Source organism: Gnatocerus cornutus, chromosome 4 (assembly GCF_029298725.1).
Source record: "Gnatocerus cornutus isolate USDA-ARS CGAHR chromosome 4, icGnaCorn1.1, whole genome shotgun sequence".
NCBI lineage: Eukaryota > Metazoa > Arthropoda > Insecta > Coleoptera > Tenebrionidae > Gnatocerus > Gnatocerus cornutus.
In genome coordinates, this window is record NC_142236.1 from 20,969,408 (window position 1) to 20,989,357 (window position 19,950).

General features: G+C 38.4%; 2 protein-coding genes across 5 annotated transcripts; one reads left to right on the forward strand and one right to left on the reverse strand.

Annotated features, from left to right (window-relative positions):
- Positions 1–3,775: 3,775 nt before the first annotated feature.
- LOC148176664 (PHD finger protein 14) lies at positions 3,776–11,965 on the forward strand. 3 transcript variants are annotated; one of them, XM_088033730.1, is made up of 9 exons: positions 3,776–4,048; positions 4,393–4,557; positions 4,602–4,729; positions 9,100–9,578; positions 9,628–9,902; positions 9,955–10,259; positions 10,702–11,484; positions 11,530–11,859; positions 11,897–11,965. In XM_088033730.1, exons 1-9 carry the CDS (start codon positions 3,994–3,996, stop codon positions 11,915–11,917), a joined length of 2,541 nt encoding a protein of 846 aa, XP_087889856.1. In that variant the 5' UTR covers positions 3,776–3,993; the 3' UTR covers positions 11,918–11,965. The 3 variants fall into 3 exon arrangements, with proteins under 3 accessions (XP_087889856.1, XP_087889857.1, XP_087889859.1); XM_088033731.1 differs by having other exon boundaries at positions 11,910–11,965; XM_088033733.1 differs by lacking the exon at positions 3,776–4,048 and adding an exon at positions 4,101–4,236.
- On the reverse strand, positions 11,953–14,393 carry LOC148176665 (uncharacterized). Of its 2 annotated transcripts, XM_088033735.1 has the most exons (8): positions 14,096–14,391; positions 13,723–13,948; positions 13,521–13,676; positions 13,295–13,472; positions 13,126–13,247; positions 12,911–13,082; positions 12,724–12,865; positions 11,953–12,592 (listed from the first exon to the last, which is right to left on the reverse strand). In XM_088033735.1, exons 1-8 carry the CDS (start codon positions 14,242–14,244, stop codon positions 11,977–11,979), a joined length of 1,761 nt encoding a protein of 586 aa, XP_087889861.1. In that variant the 5' UTR covers positions 14,245–14,391; the 3' UTR covers positions 11,953–11,976. The 2 variants fall into 2 exon arrangements, with proteins under 2 accessions (XP_087889861.1, XP_087889860.1); XM_088033734.1 differs by having other exon boundaries at positions 12,724–13,082; positions 14,096–14,393.
- Positions 14,394–19,950: the final 5,557 nt, after the last annotated feature.

The following is a 19,950-nucleotide window of genomic DNA, read 5'->3' on the forward strand; positions in this document are numbered from 1 at the left end:
TTTTGCTCCGAAACAGCTCCTTAAAAAATGGCCTTAAAAAGACGCTGGGAAAACCTAATTTGGTCAATATCTTGTTTATTTGTGAAGCTAACTCAAGTTGTTTGGTGCTTATTTTGCGTAGAATTTCACGCAGAATCCAAAACTGTCTGAAGTTTTGACGTACGTCCACAAATAAAGGAATTAGAAACGACTTAAGTTTTGGGTAGTGATTTTTTAGTGCCGAATTGTATAAAGCTTGAAATCTCCCAAACTAAGACAGATCGAAAGATGCGGTTTACACCGTCGCTTTTCTCGCCCTTTTTTACATTAGAATGTTGTCTCAGATATTCAAAATTCGTTGCTCAACTTTTTTTGAAAAATTAATTTCCGACTCAAACGATAAAAAATTTCGAACTTTTATTTTTTTGACGTCCCTCGTATACTGTTTGATCTGCCGATCTGAGGTTTACCCATTTGATAGATCTCGAACTCCTCTTTCCATTAATGTATAATTGAACGGTAATAAATGAGATTTTGGCTACGAAAATGCTTCTTAAAATTTACCCCAAAAAAACGCTCAAAAAACCTAATTTGGTCAATATCTTGTTTATTTGTGAAGCTAACTCAACTTGTTTGGTGCATATTTTAAACCTACTCAGAAGTTGTAATGGCTAAAATTTCAATGCCTTACTGTCAAAATTGCTAAAGTTACAGAACTTTCCAGAAAAGATTTTAGTCCACCAAAAAATAAAAATTTGTAAAATTTCAAGTTCTGGGGCTAAAATTCTAAAATTCTGTACAGTTGGTAGGCCTTGTTTGGAAAAGTAATGCTCAAAATCTTATTGCTTTACTGTCAAAATTGTGAAAGTTACAAAATTTTACAGAAAAAGATCAAATATTTTAGTCCACCAAAATTAAAAAAGTTTCAAAAATTCTATTTGCGGTGCTAAAATTCCGTAATTATGTACAGTTGGTAAACCTTATCAGGAGCTGTAATGCTCAAAATCTTATTGTTTTACTCTCAAAATTGCAAAAGTTACAGAATTTTACAAAAGAAAAGAACAAACATTTTAGTTCTCCAAATAATAAAAATTTGTAAAAATTCAATTTTCGTTGCTAAAATTCCGAAAATTTGTACAGTTGGTAAACCTAGTCAGAAGTTATAATGGCCAAAATTTCAATGTTCAAAATTTGTAAAATTTCAAGTTCTTGGACTTAAATTCTGAAATTTTGTAGAGTTGGTTTGACGTACGTACGTAAATAAAAGAATTAGGAACGACTAAAGTTTTGGGTAGTGATTTTTTAGTGCCGAATTGTATAAAGCTTGAAATCTCCCAAACTAAGACAGATCGAAAGATGCGGTTTACACCGTCGTTTTTCTCGCCCTTTTTTACATTAGAATGTTGTCTCAGATATTCAAAATTGGTTGCTCAATTTTTTTTGAAAAATTAATTTCCGACTCAAACGATAAAAAAATTCGAACTTTTATTTTTTTGACGACCCCTCGTATATTATTTGAGATACGGACCTGAGGTTTAGCCATTTGATGGATCTCGAACTCCTCTTTCCATTAATATATAATTCAAAGGCAATAACTGCCATTTTTGCTCCGAAAAAGCTCCATAAAAATGGCCGTAAAAAGACGCTCTAATGACCTAATTCGGTTATCTTGTTTATTTGTAAAGCTAACTCAAGTTGTTGGTGCTCATTGTACGCAGAATTTCACGCAGAATCCAAAGTTGTCTGAAATTTAAACGTACGTCCACAAATAAAGGAGTTAAAAACGACAAAAATTTCGAGTATTGATTTTTTAGTGTTGAATTCTATAAAACTCGATTTGTTTGACCTACGGATCTGAGATTTGGCCATTTGATAGATCTCAAGCTGCTCTTTCGATTAATGTATAATTCAATGGTAAAAAATGCATTTTTTCCTCCAAGAAAGCTCTATAAAAATTACCACAAAAACACGCTCTGAAAACTTAATTCAGTCGATATCTCGTTTATTTGTGAAGTTAACTCAAGTTGTTGTGCTAATTTTACGCAGAATTTCACGCAGAATCCAAATTTTTATCGTACGTCCATAAATACACGAATTAAAAGCAACTAAAGTTTCGGATGGTGAATTTTTAGTTCCAAACTGTACAAAGCTCGATATCTCCGAAACTAAGACAGATAGAAAAATGCGATTTTTACCATAGTTTTTTTCACGCTTTCCTACCTCAGAATGCAATTTCAGATATCCAAAATTCGCTTGTCATTTTTTTTAGAAAAACAATTTCCGACTTAGAAAGTGAAAATTTTTGAATTTTTGGTTTTTTAACTTTCACTCGTATACCATTTGATCTACAGATCTGAGATTTGATCACTTAATAGATCTCGAGCTTCTCTGCTCATTAATGTATAATTGAACGGTAATAAATGCCATTTTTTTCTCCAAAAAAGCTTTTTAAAATTGACCCCAAAAAGACGCTCTGAAAACCTAATTTGGTCAATATCTTGTTTATTTGTGAAGCAAACTTGAAGTTATTTTGCTCATTTTATGTAGATTTTTACATGGAATCCAAAACTGTCCGAATTTTTTATGTACGTCCACAAATAAAGGAATTAGAAACGACAAAAGTTTTGGGTAGTGATTTTTTAGTGCCGAATTGTATAAAGCTTGATATCTCCCAAACTAAGACAGATCGAAAGATGCGGTTTTCACCGTCGTTTTTCTCGCCCTTTTTTACATTAGAATGCTGTCCCAGATATTCAAAATTCGTTGCTCAACTTTTTTTGAAAAATTAATTTCCGACTCAAACGATAAAAAAAATCGAATTTTTGTTTTTTTGACGACCTCTCGTATACTATTTGACCTACGGACTTGAGATTTATCTAGTTGATGGATTTCGAGCTCCTCTTTCTATTAATGTATAATTCAAAGGCAATAAACGCCATTTTTGCTCTGAAAAATCTCCATAAAAATGGCCCTAAAAAGACGCTCTAATGATCTAATTCGGTCAATATCTCGTTTATTTGTGAAGCTAACTCAAGTTGTTGGTGCTCATTGTACGCAGAATTTCACGCAGAATCCAAAACTGTCTGAAGTTTTGACGTACGTCCACAAATAAAGGAATTAGAAGCGACTAAAACTTCGGGTACTGATTTTTTAGTGCTAAATTGTATAAAGCTCGATATCTCCCAAACTAAGACAGATCGAAAGATGGGGTTTTTACCATCGTTTTTATCGCGCTTCTTTACCTGAGAATGCGATTTCAGAAACCCAAAAATCGTTAGTGAATTTTTTTGGGAAAACATTTTCCGACTTAAGCAAAGAAAAATTTTGGATTTGTTTTTTTGACCGCCACTCGTATACTATTTGACCAAAGAATCTGAGATTTGGTCAGTTGATAGATCTCGATCTGCTCTTTCCATTAATGTATAATTAAAGGGTAATAAACGCCATTTTTGCTCCGAAAAATCTCGTTAAAAAAAAAGAAGCTCTCAAAACCTAATTTGATCAATATCTCGTTTATTTGTGAAGCAAACTTGAATTATCGGTGCTCGTTTTACGCAGAATTTCACGCAAAATCCAAAATTGCCCGAATTTTTGACGTACGTCACTAAATAACCGCATTAAAAACGTTTAAAATTGAAATCTAGGATCTACTACGTCCTTTGCGCAAGAGATGGCGCCACCATCTTTAAAACTTCGCATCTCATCTCCCTGCTTTTGTCGGCCCATTTGGACAATCCCGCGTGTACTTGGCGTTAAATAACCAAATCGTACCAAAAACAATCGCCAAAAACTCCCCAGTGTTTGAAACTCGCCACCTCTCCCCTCTTTTCTTCACCTCTTTGACTCGCAAATAACAATGAAAATCGCGCTTTTGTACCATGAGAAAAGTCCCAGCACCGCCCAAATCCCCCCAAATCTCACTCGTCCCTGAGCACCGCAGGCGAATTTAAGAGACCCAGCAATTGGCCGGCGTCTTTGGGTCCCTCCATCTAGAAGGTCCTCGACTCCCCAGCAATGACCAGCCTTCTAGATCGCGCCGAAGACATCGATTTCGTCACGAAAACAGCGAGTAAGTGCCCCCCTAATCCCCCCAGAAATCCAAAATCGCACGGAATTTCCCGGTCATATTTCGAAAATCGATAAAGCTCGTGTACCGGTCGAGTGACGCGCGGAAGTGAGGTTATGTTCCGGTATCCATGTTCAATAATTTTTTAAACAAATGAACAAAGCCGTCAGTTTTGCCAAGAATGACTTCAGGTGAGTCTGATTTCTTCGGTTGGCGTGCGGGAAATCGGGGGGAGATTTGGGGGTGTTGCGACTGCCCAGATTGGCGGCGTTTCTGCCCTTTTTTTCGGGGGTTTTAATCGATAGTCGCAGCTTCGCAACTTGGCTTTATTATGGACTTTTTGACAGTTGAAAGGGACCCCAACAAGCGGAGGGTGAAGCCCGTGGAGACGCAGGCTTCGATTTTGGACTTTGATCTCGAAGAGGAGAGTTCAGACGACTCGGATTTCCGGATCGAGGACCATCACGAGGTCAGCGACGACGACGACGATTCGGGGAAGAGCAACGACGATGGTAAGACGACTTTCACGCCTGCTGAGACTACAAGACTGTTTTAGATAATGACAGCAGTGAAGAAGAGTCAGAGGGCTCGGATTTGGACGAACTGAAGAACTTGAATCTGCCAAATGGAGATGGACTGTCCATTTCAGATGTCATACAACAAGCCAATTTGCAGCTGAACACAGTAAGAGACTTGATTTCGTAGTCTAATGGGATGGCCTTGAAGCTGAAAGTCAAGTAGCCTGGGAGAGTAGATTTTGTTTTGTTTGTGTCACCGCCGGCTTGATATGGGAATACTTTGGTTGGTCTATCAAGTAGGCGATGGTCAATATTTCAACAAAAGACGATCTAAAATTGGCGAAACAAAGACGGTATTGGTGGTATAGTGGTCACAAAATTTCGGGCGTTAACTTGTTGAATCATGGCATGCTTGGGCTCTTTATTTACGTTTAAATTGTCGTAGGACTTTTTTTTTTGTTTAATACTCTAAATTTGGGAATTTTAGTGCAAAAACTTGTTACTTTAAACGTGTTATTGACTGTAAACTTAAAATTCAACATTTTCGATTAAATTCTGAAAGTTTGACAGCTTTAGCGCTGAAATTTCGTGGACTTATTATCTAGAGGGCGTTTACAGTACACCAAATCACGGAATTTTAGAACAAAAAGCAAAAATTCTGGATTTTTTTATTTCAAGGATAAAACCAAAATCCCAATTTTTATGTTAAATTCCCATAACTTTGACAATTTCACAGCTAAACTGGAGAAATTTGGTGGACGTTGTTCCTTTATTCATCGTTACAAATTTTAAGAACAAAAATGAAAAATTTAAGACTTCTTCATTTGTACGATGAACTCAAAATCCAAAATTTTTTGTTAAATTCTCTAAATTTGTCAGTTTCGACGCTAGAGCAGTAAAATTTCGTGAATTTATTAATTAAAGGGCATTTATTAATCATACCAAATTACGGAATTTTAGGATAGCAAGCAAAAATTCTATATTTTTTTGTTTGAAAAACGAAGTCAAAATTCCAAATCTTAACGCTACAACAGTGAAAATTGGTGGACTTGTTACTTCAATTGTGTGTATTGACAGTACAAAATTACAAAATTTTAGAACAATAATTCAAAATTTTAGAATTTTTTAGGGGTTGAACTCAAAATTCGAAATTTTCGATAAAATTTTGAAAACTTCACAGACGCTAGATCCAGTGGACTTATTACTCAAAGGCCATTTATTGAGTGTACCAAATTACGAAATTTTAGAACAAAAACCAAAAATTCTAGAATTTTTCATTTCAAGGACGAACCCAAAATCCAAATTTTTTTGTTAAATTCTCTAAATTTGGCAGTTTTACTTCAAAGGCTGTGAAGTTTGGTGGGCTTGTTACTCCAAAGGTGTTTATCGATTGTACTAAATAACAAAATTTTAGAACGAAAATCAAACATTTTAGAATTTTTTATTTGGCGGATGAACTCAAAATTCAAAAATTTCGATTAAATTCTCTAAATTTGATAGTTTTAAGGCTGGAGCAGTGAAATTTCGTGGACTTAATACTTAAAGGGCATACAATACAATACACCAAATCACGAAATTTTAGAACAAAAAATTAAAATTAAAAAAAAAATATTTCAAGGACAAACCTAAAATCCAAAATTTTTTGTTTAATTCTCTAAATTTGACATTTTTATATCCAAGGGAAGGAAGTTTGGTGGACTTGTTGACTATTCTAAATCACAAAATTTTAAAACGAAAATCAAAAATTTTTTAATTTTTTATTTGTCGAATCAACTCAAAATCCAAAATTTTCGATTAAAGTCTGTAATTTTGACAGTTTTAAAGTTGGAACAGTGAAATCTCGTGGACTTATTACCAAAAGGGCATTTATACAGTACATCAAACTACGGACTTTACAACCAAAAAACTAAAATTCCGGAATTTTTTATTTCAAGTAGGTACGAACCCAAAATCCAAAATTTTTTGTTAAATTGTATAAATTTAACGATTTTTCTTGTAAAACAGTGAAGTTTGGTGGACTTGTTACTTCAAAGGTCTTTATTGACTACAAAATCACAAAATTTTAGAATTTTTTTATTTCTAGAATGAATTCAAAATTTAATTCTACAAGTTTGACAATTTTAACTCTAGAGCAGTGAAATTTCTTGAACTGATTACCCAAGGGGCATTTATTAAGTATACCGAATCATAGAATTTCAAAAACAAAAACAAAACTTCTGGAATTTTTTATTTCAAGGACGAACCCAAAATCCAAATTTTTTTGTTAAATTCTGTAAATTTGACAGTTTTAACGCTGGAGTAGTAAAATTTTGTGGACTTATTGCCTAAAGGGCATTTACACAGTTCACCAAATCACGAAATTTTAGAACAAAAAGCAAAAATTCTAAAAAAAATATTTCAAGGACGAACCTAAAATCCAAATTTTTTTTGTTAAATTCTCTAAATTTGGCAATTTTATATCTAAGGGAGGGAAGTTTGGTGGACTTGTTGACTATACTAAATCACAAAATTTTAAAACGAAAATCAAAAATTTTAGAATTTTTTATTTGTCGAATGAACTCAAAATCAAAAATTTTCGATAAACGTCTGTAATTTTGACAGTTTTAACTTTGGAACAGTGAAATTTCGTGGACTTATTACCAAAAGGGCATTTATACAATACATCAAATCACGGAATTTTAGAACAAAAAGCAAAATTTCTAGAATTTTTTATTTCAAGGACAAATCCAAAATGCAATTTTTTTGTTAAACTCTAAATTTGGCAATTTTACTTCTAAGGCAGTGAAATTTGGTGGACTTGTCAGTCCAAAGGTGTTTATTGACTGCACAAAATCACTAAATTTTAGAACGAAAATAAAAAAAAATAGAATTTTTTGTTTGGAGGATGAACTCAAAATTCAAAATTTTCGATTAAATTCTGTAAATTTGATAGTTTTAACGCTAGAGCAGTGAAATGTTATGGACTTATTACCAAAAGGGCATTTATACAATACACCAAATCACGAAATTTTAGAACAAAAAGCAAAAATTCTAAAAAAAATTATTTCAAGGACCAACTCAAAATCCAAAATTTTCGATTGAAGTCTAATTTTTACACTTTGAACGTTGGAACAGTGAAATTCAGTGGATTTATTAGCAAAAGGCTATTTTTACAGTACACCAAATTACGAACTTTATGAACAAAAAACAAAAGTTTTAGAATTTTGTATTTCAAGGACTAACCCAAAATCCAAAATTTTTTGTTAAATTGTCTAAATTTGACAATCTTACTTGTAACATAGTGAAGTTTGGTGGACTTGTTACTTCAAAGATGTTTATTGACTACAAAATCACAAAATTTTAGAACAAAAATTAAAAATTTTAGAATTTTTTTTATTTGTAGAATGAATTTAAAATTCAAAATTTTCGATTTAATTCTACAAGTTTGACAGTTTAACGCTAGAGCAGTGAAATTTCGTAAACTGAAAGGGGCAAGTATACCGAATCATAGAATTTTAAAAACAAAAAACAAAACTTCTGGAATTTTTGATATCAAGGACGAACCCAAAATCCAATTTTTTTTGTCAAATTCTCCAAATTGCAGTTTTGATTCTTAGGCATTGAAGTTTGGTGGACTTGTCACTTCAAAGGTGCTTATTGATTGTACTAGATCACAAAATATTAGAAACAAAGTCAAAAATTTTAGAATTTCTTATTTGTAGGATGAAGTCAAAATTCAAAAATCTCGATTAAATTCTGTAAATTTGACAGTTTTAATGCTGTAGCAGTCAAATTTTGTGGACTTCTTGCCTAAAGGGCATTTGTACAGTACACCAAATCACGGAATTTTAGAACAAAAAGCAAAAATTCTAAAAAAAAAATTTCCAAGGATGAACCCAAAATGTAAATTTTTTGTAAAATTGTGAAGTTTGGTGGACTTGATTAAATAACAAAATTTCAGAACAAAAATAAAAAAAATTAGAATTTTAGAATTTTTTACTTGTCGTATGAACTCAAAATTCAAAATTTTGATTAAATTCTGTAAGTTTGACAGTTTTAACTCTGGAGTAGTGAAATTTCGTGGACATATTGCCCTAAAGGGCATTTATACAATACACCCAATCACGAAATTTTAGAACAAAAAACAAAGATTTAAAAAAAATTATTTCAAGGACGAAGCCAAAATCCAAAATTTTGTATTAAATTCTTTGAGTTCGACAATTTTACGACCACAGCAGTAAAATTTGGTGGACTTTGAGTCTAAAAATCAGAAAATTTCGATCGGGTTTGGGGCTCTTCCCTCCCCCTCCCTCGCTCTTGTAAATCTTTAACCACTTTTAACCCTTCAATATTGATTTTGTCATATTTTATGCAGAAACAGTGGGAGAACAACTCCATCAATAATTTAGACTTTACAGTTTTCCAATACTTGTAGTTTTAATTATCATAAAGAATGAGACAATTCCAGTCGACAACAGTCCGCGGACGATGTCCGACCACCACGTGAGCCCCCCTAGTCCACCCCCAGCCCACCCCTAATGCTTGTCTCTCTTGCAGTTCAACGAGAAAGACGCCCAAATCCTCATCTGCTGCGGCTGCCTGGGCGACCAAAGCGACGGCATCAACGAGATCGTCGAATGCGACAGTTGCGGCGTCACCGTCCACGAGGCCTGCTATGGCGTCTCGGACTCCGCCAGCCTCGCCAGCACCGACTCGCTCTCCCCGACAGCCCCCTGGTTCTGCGAGGCGTGCAAAGCCGGCGTCACCGACCCCGTGTGCGAGCTGTGCCCCAACTCGGGCGGCATCTTCAAGGAGACGGACGTGGGGAAGTGGATCCACCTGGTGTGCGCGCTCTACGTCCCGGGGGTGGCGTTCGGGGAGGTCGACAAACTCACCAGTGTCACTCTGTTCGAGATGCCCTATAGCAAGTGGGGGGCGAAGAGCTGCAGTTTGTGCCAAGACGACCGCTTCGCCAGGACGGGGGTGTGCATAGGGTGCGACGCGGGGATGTGCAAAACCTATTTCCATGTCACTTGGTGAGTTGGAGGACCTGGGGGAGCCACAATCCTCTCACTGTCTTTTCAGTGCGCAAAGAGAAGGCTTCCTGTCGGAGGCGCACTCTGAAGAAGTGGACCAAGCCGATCCCTTCTACGCCCACTGTAAACTCCACTCGGACAAGACGCTGGTGAAGCGCCGCAAGAAGAACTACCTGGCACTCCAGCTGAGGACGCACTACCGGAAGCTGCAGTTCGAGAAAGAAGGCCACTACGACACCCAGGAGCAGGTCAGAATCAGACGCAAGCTGGAGAAGCAGAAGGTGCACTTTTTGAACCACAAATCGCTGAAGCCGCCTCCGTGGGGTGAGATCAACCCCACACAACTCACTCGAACTCTTTAACTCGCTTCTTGTAGTGCCGACGCAGAAGATGCCGCGTCTCTTGACGACGAGCGCCTCGGCCTGCCGCAAACTCCTCCGCAAGGCGGAGTTGATGGGCATCAACACCATGGTGCTGGAGATGCAGGAGGCCCAAACCGCCGCTTTGGTCGACGTGCGGAAGAAGTGGCACATCCCCCCCGCCTTCACGGTGGAGTTCATCGCGTACTACCTCGACCGCAACGACCGCCTCAAAGGGATGAAAGACACGCTGGAGAAGCTCTTGGAGAGCAACACCGAGCTCCTGGACGAGCAACAGAAGCTTCGGCTCAAATACGACGAGGTACTCTCATCTCTTCTTAACTTACGTGTTGGGATACGAGCAGTTTGTCCCCGGCAATTTGTCCCCCGGTCAATTCGTACTCAAGGCGATTTGCTCCCAGTTTAATTCGTCCCTGTGCGATCTTTAATAATAATTAAAGAAGTAAGAATTCTAGAATTTTTCATATGTAGGATTAACTCAAAATCAAAATTTGTCTATAAAATTTCGTAACTTTGACAGTTTTAAAGGTGCGATTTTTAATAATAATTGAAGAATATGATTTATATAATTTAACTTAAAATTAATATCTGCAATACAATACGTCTTTAATTTTAAAGATAAAATTTATTGTATATAAACAAAGCTTTCAGGGACAAATTTCCGGGTACGAATTTTCAAGGGGACGAATTTCTGGGGGCAAACTGTCGGGGACGAACTGTCTGCAAATGTTACTTTGTTGTAGTTGCTGAAGACCAACGCCGAGGAGACTAAGAAGAACCTCGACTTGAAACAGACCGTGCACAAGTACCACTCGGCCATCCTCAGCGCGTGTCCCACGAAGAACCTACCGAACATCGAGGACCTGGGGAAGCCGACGGTGGCCAAAACCACCCAACCGATGATGGTGCCCACCGCGGCGGCGCTGAAGATGGGCGTGGGGTTCCCATTGAACAACATCCCCGCCGGGAGATCGGATCGCATCCTCAGCAGCCACGCCAAGCAGGACGCGCTCATGTTGAACGAGTGCGGGATTTGTCGGCAGAAGCGCGACCAGCACCTCCTCGCCAAATGCGACACTTGCCACCTCTTCTACCACTTGAACTGTCTCAACCCGCCGCTGACTCGCCTCCCGAAGAAGTCGAAGTTGTACGGGTGGCAGTGCTCCGAGTGCGATAAAACCTCCGATTCGGAGGTGGAGGAGATGAAGACGCCGCGACGCAGTAAGAGTCGGTACAGCAGAGAGCGCTCGGACGTGGAGATGACGACCACACCGAAACTCAAAATCAAACCGGTGGAGGAGCCACCAGCTTTGCCTCCACCGGAAATCATCATCATCGAGACGGAAATGAACGGATTTGAAACGACCAAACACGGGAGTAAGTCGGGGAAGAAGCGGAGGAGAGAGAAGCACAAGAACCGCTACTCCCCGGAGTTGGGGGGGTCGACGAAGGAGCACAAAAGAAAGCGGAAGAAGAAGAGTTTGGACCTGGACGAGCCACTTCCTCATCCTCGGATCACCATAAAGGTAACGCCTTCATTGTTAACACCTCTTCAGCGCGTCTCTTTGTAGATCAAACCCATTCCATTACCCGCTGGCGAAGTCCCTTCCGAGTCCAACCCGCAGTGCTTCTACGTCCCCAATGAGAACAACGACAACGCGCCGCCGCCGGTGGTGAAACTCGTGCCGCTCCCGGAGAAGGAGATCGAGAAGTTGACCTCGCCGAACAAACCGCAGATTTCCGTCGTCTGCGACGTTTGCCAGACGGGGACGTTGTCGAGCAACGCCGTCCGATGCGACGACTGTCAGAAAATCTACCACTTCACGTGTTTGGATCCGCCGCTGAAGAAGAGCCCCAAGAAGCGCGGGTACTCGTGGCATTGCGCCGACTGCGATCCTACGGTGAGTTTAATCGAGGATGTTGGTAACACTGACTCAGTTTTCTCTTCCAGGGATCTGAATAGGAACTAACTGTAGCCCATTTATACCAATAAACTTTTCCAACGACTTTACTCTATTCTAAAATGTTACAAAATCCTCCAGAGCGCACAAACTCCCGACGGTGTTGTCACACTTTACCATTTCACAGAAATGAACGTCGGGAATCGGGAAACCTAACCTATGAAAAACGTCGCTTTTCGTAACGAGGAAAACCTTGCACGGGTGCTTCTTCTTGTAGAAATTCAACGTCTGTTGCGCCATCCGCATCGCCGAATCCGTGCAATTCTGGATGCGAAAATACAAGAACACGAGCTGAGGGTTCACCTCGAAGAGCTCCTTCAAGGGCGCCGCACTGAACTTGTCGATATCGTTGCAGATTAGCACGAGGCGTTCCAATTTCTTCGACTTGATCAAACACAGGCGCTCCAAGAGCTTGTCTAACTGAATTCGATGGTTTTCGTACCGGAAATCCTTCAGCGACGTGGCACTTGGGGCCGCCGCGGCGATGTTAAAATTGAGTTTTTCGTGTTGAGCCAACGAGGTTACCTTCAATCTTTCTAAGCGTTTGCACTTCTTCAACACCTCCGTTAGAAAACTGCCGTCTAAAGTTATCGGGATTTCCAGGGTGAGACTCTCCAAGTTTTCGAAAAGGGCGATCAAGGGGTACCCTTGAATGGCGCTGTGATGAGAGGTCCTGAAACAGACGAAATGAGCACATGTTTACGTTGGGGGTGGGGCAAGTGGGTTGCTAAGACACCGGGCGAATTTGATTGGTGTTGCTACGACGACACTTGTTATCACCCCGGCAACCCCCAGCTGTCTTACTGGTGACAGACGTAAATCGCCAAGTGTTGCAACTCCGGGAAGTTGCGGAAAATCTCCCCCGCGGGGTGCGCGGCCACTGAGTTTTCCACCCCAATCCTCTTCCTCGTGAAACTGTTCCGCACAGCCTCAGTGGCGTTTTGATCTGGAAATTTCAAAGAGTGCTTGGTGAAAACAATAGAACACTCACTTTGTAGTAGGCACATCATCACGCACAACTTCTTCAGTTGGGTTGAGCACGGAGACTTGAGTATTTCTTCGACGGCTTCCCTGCACCTGTTGTTGCAAATGGGGCCGCTGTGGTAGAAGTTGAGCTCCTCGAAGCGGATCGTGTCGAGCGTCCGTTCATTGACTAGTAATCGCTACAAAAAAATGAGTTGGTACGACTGTTTGGGGCTACTTTACTCGCGCGTCTTTGGGGCCGTACGGCTTGGAGCAGCGCAGTTCGTCGAGGACTTTCCAGCTCCCCAATTTCCCCTCAATTTCGAAGATGCTTTTCGAGCGGAGCTGCTTGGCGCTAAATTTCTCTAAAAAAGTGTGTTAGTGTTGTGTACAATGTTTTTTCCACACTAACCACAGCACATGACGTAAGGTTGGCAGGCTCGTCGGTTGTTGTAGTACGTGGTGAGCCAGTAATGATCGAAGTTGATTGAAGGGATGGGGGCGTTGACTTGGCAGAAGATTTTGCTTTGGGTTTCGGCGTTGAGGCAGTGGAGGATGACTTCGCGGCCGCAGGGCTCCTCGACGTCGATCTGGGAAAAGGAATTGTAGACAATGGGGGGTGACGGGGAGCAACAAACCCATAATTTTGTCAGGCCAGGGAAGGCCATTTCCAGGGTCAGGGGGCTCATCAAAGTGTTCGCTTTTACGATGTTGAGGTACAAAGTTTGGACGGATTTCATTTTGCGAGTGCCCAATTCGTCCTGTCTTTTCACTGAAATTCCCAGTTTTCGAATCTGCAATTCCGGGGGTTAGATATAGGGGTTGAAAGTGTCTTTTTACCTTTAATTTAGAGAAAACTTCCGTGTCACTGGACGAGAGGCTCAAATTCGTTTGTATTGCGTATAAAGTGTCCAAATTGACCAGTCTAGAGACAAATTTTCGTAGTTTGGCTGCTTGCACCCAATACAAACAATTCACGTTGAGCGTGGAGACGTGCTCAAAAGCGATTTTCTTTGAAATCTGCGCCAAATCCTCCAATTCATACTTCTTGTACAAGTCGACATTTCTGAAACTCTCACTCATTAAACACCGCAGCCACCGCTAGAGATCGCTCATTGTCTACAGTCACGAAAAATGACAACAGATGGCGCTCGAGCATTTTTAGAAATCGAACATGAGAATGTGATCTTAGGCTAAAAAATTGCAAACTTACTTGATAACGCCGCGGTCTTGGAAAAAATAGTCACAGTCATAGATCTTGCAGAAATTTAGCAGCGAGAACGTGTCGATGGCGCTCAGAATCTGGATCAGTACTTCGTTGGGCAAGTTGTAGAAGTACGAATTCCGGAAGTTTTGAGACATGTCACTGCAAAAAGGTGGAAAAACGTAGCAGAGGATTTGAGGTTATGTCAAAGTCACGTTGAGATTTTCGGGGCATCGGACGAGTCGTCGCTTTACTGTGGAAATGCCGGTTTTAAGGTTATGTCAAGGTCACGTCGAGATTTTCGGAGCATCGCACGAGTCGTCGATTTATTACTACAAAAACACCGCCGTTTTGAGGATTTTAAAATCACCTACAGTTTAGAGGTTATGTCCAAGTCTCGTTCAATGATCTCATAAATAAATAGATGCACCACAAGGCAAGAAAATATTTTAGAACCAAAAATTTTTGTATATAACCATTCATTTGTACAAGGTGTTTATAAATGTTTCTAGCATCAAGGGTGGCTCTGAAATTTATTTTGTGTACTATTTTGCCGCTTTGTTTTCATAGTGAATATAACAATCTTGAAAATATTTATGATACTTACGTCAATGACGTTTCAGTTACGATTTTGTGTCCAAGTTTTAGATTTTCAGGTTTCAAACCACAACAAAACAGTTTATTTCTCGAAACTTACTTTGCTCCATGTTTGAGGTTAATTGCAAAAGTCAGTTGAAAAATCGAAACCATCATTAGTAATAAGCGGCAATTTTTTTGACATTTCATAGCCACCCTTGATGCTAGAAACATTTATAAACACCTTGTATAACAATAATTATTTAACTCAGAGCTTTATTGAACTAATAAGAGCAAAAACAAGAACTTTTTTTCATTGACATCCTCGAAAAATCAAAACCACAACTTACATTAAACCTACTTTGCACTAAAAAAATATATTACAAAGAGTAAAACAATTTATTAATCTCGATCTCTTCTTTTATCTTCCTCTCTTCCTCGACCTTGATTGGAGTGAGCAACTCTTGCTCTCTCGATCACGCTCACTACGTTCATCCAGAATTTTATTCCTCCTAATGTCCAAGTAGTGGATGTAATGGGTTTAACTCTAAAACAACAAAAAAAAACTTGCACCTAGGGAACCAAGGTCACACTTCAAGGAGGTTAAGTCTTCAACACTTATTAATTTAAAAAAAAAGAGACCTTTCATGTGTTTGTAGCTGAAGAAGTTTATTATGATAATAGAAAAAGATATGCTTTTCGGGCAGAAATTGATGTGGAATACAAATTTGTTAGGAGAAAAAAAGGCCATGAGAAATGGAGATTTTGAATATGAGGTCATTTGCAAATGCGGGTTATCACGGATTTTTTAGGCCAGTAGGTGTGACTCGGTTTGATTTGATTGAGTTGATTTATTGAAGGTTTAAAATATTTAGATAAAATTTAAAATATGTCTTAATTAAAATTTCATTAAAATGTTTGCTTTGTAGAATTAGTTATTTATAGTGATAGCTGTATTTACATATTGTAGGTTTGATTTTTTAATTAAAACTTCATTCAATGTATTCAAATCGTATTAACTTTTGTACAAATAGAACAAAATCTTTAAAATCCAAGTGTTTTTAAAAGTGTCTTTGGAAAACAGGGCAAGTTCTTTAAAAAAAAATAACTTTTTTTAAAGTTACCTTGAAAACAAGACCTAAAATCATTAAAAAATATAACTTTTTAAGTTACTTTGAAAACCAGACTGAAAATTGTATATTAAAGAACGTGTTTTATAATAGGCAATCTGGTGCACGAGTTCCCGGTGTACAAAACGAGCCGTGGGCGACAACTCCATTATAAAACAAGTTCTTTATAATATTTTTTCGAATTTGCACCCTTTATTTAATAAAAAAATTTAATTTTCCAATTCTAAGAGTTTTAGTGTTACACGATTGGTAATGGTTTTGTAACCACGACTTGCCACTTGATTTTCAAATTCAATTTAAAATTTGACATTTATTGAGTTTCACTATCACTGAATTTTAACCTAACGTAACCTAACCTCATAGCCAGTATTCATATCTATTATATTTAGGTACATATATTGTTAGCCGCAAACGACAATTCAATTATATTGATATATTTTTTATTCACGCAGCAATCCGTAATGGTGAAATTGACCAAGGACTTGACAGGAAATGGGTGATAGCCAGACTAATTAGTTCTGCCAACTATTTAAAAACAAAATTTCGTACTTTGAGTTTGGTTAAAAAAAAAAAACACCAACACCGCACTCTCCCCCACTTTACAACCGGCAACGTCGTCGATGATGACTTTTTGGTGATAAAATTAAATAGGTTAGTTGCCTAATTGTCAATTTGATTACATAAAACGGCCTTTCAGGCTGTGCCGAGTCTTTTCACTATGTAATCTTTTGATTTGCAATCCAACAGGGTGTAAAAGAAACGTTTTTAACGGAAACAGTGCGTAATTTTCAGAAATGTCAAAAATTTGACAATTATTTTCTCACCAAAAATCTCCCTAAGCAACGTTGCCGGTTGAAATGCAGGGGAGATTGCGGTGTTGGTGGTTTAAAAAAAAAACGCGACTTAACTGAAAGTCCAGCTCATTGCTATCAGTCCACTCTCCTGTGTAAATTTTCGAAAATTTTTGGGTGTAAAACAGGCTTTCAAATCTTTAGGGAGAAAATTAGGGGAAAATTGAATGGACGACTTTTGAGGTTAACACGTTGTCCGTGAGTGTATTAAGAAAATAACTAATTAAACATTTGTTGCAACACGAAATTTTTAGCTTCTACGCATGCCAAAGTTGTGTCAAGGTCAAACGCTCTTTCTGCCAATTGTTACTGATAAAAATTGCTAGGGGTTGCTGCAACTTAATTTTTTATTGAGTGGACCGATAGTAATGAGCTCTGGTATACAGGGTCCGGCAACACTTGTGTCCACCCCCAAAATCATCTTTAATTTTAAAGATAAAACTTTCAAAATTTGCATACGGTCACAGTTAACAAAGCTCTAGAAGCTGACGCAAAAATTTGTTTTTTATCACTGATAGTTTTGGCGTCGCGACGCTTTGAAAATGTAATTTTTAGGTAATTGTGAGGGTTTGTGATATCAACCCCTAATTTAATTTTTTTTCAATATAAATATGTTTAAAATATCTCAGTTGTTATTTTAGATTCAATGCAAATTGTCTTCAAAATTTGAGAAAAAAATGCTGTTTTATCAAGTTAGTTTCCAATTTGATTACGTCAAAATTGGGAACTACGTTTACACCCATCTGTCAACATCTTGTGTCACAAATGACATCTATTCTTTGGCTCGCTTTAGATTGTAACAAAAGTCTTACTTGGTGAAATTGTCGCTTTGTCGATGTTACTTAACGATTTGCGGTGTCCATAAAGTGCAACATGCCCGTGTTAATCAAAATTAGCCTTTATAAAAGTGAATGAAGTGACTTGTGAAATTTTGGTGTAAACGTAGTTTGCCACTGCGCCGTCATAATTTTGAAAACTAACTTGATAAAGCAGCGTTTTTTTCGCAAATTTTAAACACAATTTGTATTTGATTTAAAACAAAAATTCAAATATTTTTGTTACAGTTATGTCGAAAAAAATTTGAATTCGCGAATATTTCCGCAAAAACTCAAAAATCGCTAAAAATTAGACTTCTTGGGCGTCGCGACGCTAAACAAACCGTGATAAAAAACAATTTTTTTTGTCAGCTTCTAGAGCTTCGTCAACTGTGAGCGTATGCAAATTTTCAAAATTTTGTCTTTAAAATTAAGGACGATTTTGGGGGTGGACACAAGTGTTGCCGGACCCTGTATAAACGACTTCAAATTGAGTACTCTAATGGACCTATTAAAGCGGCAAATTCGAAAATAGACCATTCAAAACAGGGCAAAATGATAAATTGTACAATTGGTAAATTCAAAACAGGGTAAAATCTTTGAAAAATGTTAATTTTAAAATATTCTTTAACGGCAAGGCAAACATGCTTAAAAAACAAAGGGTTCTGAAGGGGGCTTACTTGTAGTTATGTACTCACCGAGTTATAATTCTAATTCTAGTCACTTCTCTGTGTATAAGGGTGATGTGGTATTTTCTTCATGGAAGTCTGTGAAACAAGACGTTAAGGTGTGTTACTAAAATCTTGTAACGTGCTTACCTGAGTCCTCTTTCTCCTCTGTCAGTTCTTGTGCTTGTAGCAAAGACAGTTCATTTTCCATTTCCTTGTGCTTTTTTCTCAGTTCCATGTAATCTTGCTCAAATTGATTATTTTTTTCTTCTAACCGTTTGTAATCCTCTATACCCTCACAGAGCGTTGAAGCAACAATTTTATTGGCGTTTTCAACCTTTAGTTGCGATTCCTCCTCACCTCCTTTCAACTCGTTGATTATAGACTAATGTAGCTTCACGTTGTTCATTTGAATTTCATATCGCAATCGAATTAGATTTTCAGGGGATTCATTTTATGATTGGATTCGTAGTCGATTTTTTGTACTTCTAACTCTTCTTGTAGTAGCGCGATGTGTTTTTGGTAATCTTCTTCCGTGAAGCGACCGAAGAAGGCTTTCGCGGTGCTGCTTGAAGCTTAGCTTCTGCTTTTAAAATGATCTGTTTTGCAACGGTAGTGAAGGACAAGACGTGTTGAGTTTCATCAAACATTTCCCGAGTTGGACTGATGGTGAGGATCATAGCTATGTCTTCACCACCTGTGCAAGTTTTTTGAGTCAGTTTGTCCCCTGCTTCTGTGCATTGATGTTCTTTGACTCCTCCAATCTCTCACCAACATTGGAAAAGCTGAGTCAGTGATTTTCTACTCTTCTCACTTATGGAGCTTCTGGGTCAGGAAAAACATTTACAGTCATTGGTACTGACACAGCGCCAGGACTCGTCCCTCTGCCGAAACTTCTCCACCTGGAGAAATAACGCTGTTAGACACATCTTTTTAGTACGTTCTAAACCTGCCAAATCACAAAAATGAAAAGAAGTTTGATGACCATAGCGTTCTTTTTTCGATATTTCGAGTGGTTTAATGGGAGCGACTTGAGTGGTGGTTAAGTTTTGCCTCGCATAACTGAGATTATGGATGCCATGTTGGAGGAGCCGGTCGTTAAGTCAAGTTCTTGATGTAGACTTCATTGCTGCACATTCCTAGCGCAATCCAATTGCAATAAATCGTAAATCTGTTCGTTGTAGATTTCCGCAAAAGAACGATGACAATATCGAGTCCGCTTCCAATTCTGCCACAGAACCTCTGCTGCATAGCCCTAAAAAACATCTAATAATAAAAAAAACTAGGAAGATTTAAACGTACCAATATTCTTCTACACAACAACTTCTCCTTTTTTCCTTCTTGTTCACTTAACAGCGTTATTTCTCCAGCTGGAGAAGATTTAGCCATTGGAGTTTTTGATAGCTTCGGCAGAGGGACAACTCCTGGTGGTGTGTCAGTACCAATGACTGTAAATGTTTTTCCTGACCCAGAAGCTCCATAAGTGAGAAGAGTAGAAAATCACTGACTCAGCTTCTCCAATGTTGATGAGAGATTGGGAGAATCAAGCAACATCAATGCACAGCAGCAGGGGGAGAACAAACTGACTCAAAAAACTTGCACAGGTGGTGAAGACATAGCTATGATCCTCACCATCAGTCCAACTCGGGACATGTTTGATGAAAGCCACACGTTTTGTCCTTCACTGCCGTTGCAAAACAGATCATTTTAGAACAGCCAGAACCTAAAACAAAACAGACTCTAATGAAAGGATTGCAGTTACGACCTTGCAATAAAAAATCACGTAATCTCATAAACAAAAACGTACCTCTTCTTTAGCTGATT